The 809-nt window shown below is 38.8% G+C and overlaps 1 protein-coding gene and 1 pseudogene across 2 annotated transcripts in view; both read left to right on the top strand.

Moving 5' to 3' along the window:
• LOC119593740 overlaps positions 1-809 on the top strand; it is a 62,523-nt pseudogene that overhangs the window by 30,754 nt on the left and 30,960 nt on the right. The window lies entirely within an intron of this gene.
• The window catches only part of LOC119593739 (protein krueppel-like), a gene marked incomplete at its 5' end in the record, with an annotated part of 1,933 nt that continues 1,294 nt past the window's right edge, over positions 171-809 (top strand). The window contains 1 exon segment of the mRNA XM_037942753.1: positions 171-613. Within this exon segment, the coding sequence (XP_037798681.1) occupies positions 382-613 (232 nt within the window).

Consider the following 809-nt stretch of genomic DNA (forward strand, 5'->3'; position numbering starts at 1 on the left):
GGTCAAGAAGATACTGTGAATCTTACCAAAGATTCAAATCTTATTTGGTAAGTAGTATGCTGTGATGAGAGACTTGTAAATTTAATGGTAATATGTGAAATAGAAATTTAAAAAATGACTTTGTCCATAACAGAAGTAATAATAATTAGTAATACTGTATATAGAAACAGTAAAAAAAGAAAAGTTTATGTTGAAGAAACAAATTATTTGAGTATTGAAATTACAATAGACATGTAAATGTGAAAACAAAGTAACTGATTGTGAAAATAGGAAACAGAAGCAAACAGTTACATTGCTGTTGGATTTCATGGGGAGACTTTCTGCACAAGCTAGAGAAAGTGAACTAAGAGATGGTCTCTCCTGTAGGTTCCTGGTAGAGGCATGCAGCCAGTCTTGGTGGGAGTACCGCAGATCTCGGCACAACAATCCAGTGGCGGAGGTGCACGGTGCCCAGCCAACTCTTGCCCCTACTGTGGCCGAGAGTTTATTAAGACGGGTGACCTCAATCGTCACATCCGTACCCACACTGGGGAGAAACCTTTCCAGTGCCCACACTGCCCATACCGCTCCAGCAGAAAGTCCACACTTAGGAATCATGTCCTTGCCCATCACAGTTAGGTGAAAATAAGACCCAGAATACATTCAGTTGAGCGATATAGTGTTTGTTACTTTTGCCTTGGTTGTTGTTTATCTATTTCTTTTCACATCAGAATCATTTCAGTTATTCCTTCATTATCCATTTACTCTCAGTGTCATGTAATGTAAGGCTTCCAAAGTACTTTATGTCAGTGTCATACAAACATCTGGAA

Source organism: Penaeus monodon, chromosome 32 (genome assembly GCF_015228065.2).
Source record: "Penaeus monodon isolate SGIC_2016 chromosome 32, NSTDA_Pmon_1, whole genome shotgun sequence".
Lineage (NCBI taxonomy): Eukaryota > Metazoa > Arthropoda > Malacostraca > Decapoda > Penaeidae > Penaeus > Penaeus monodon.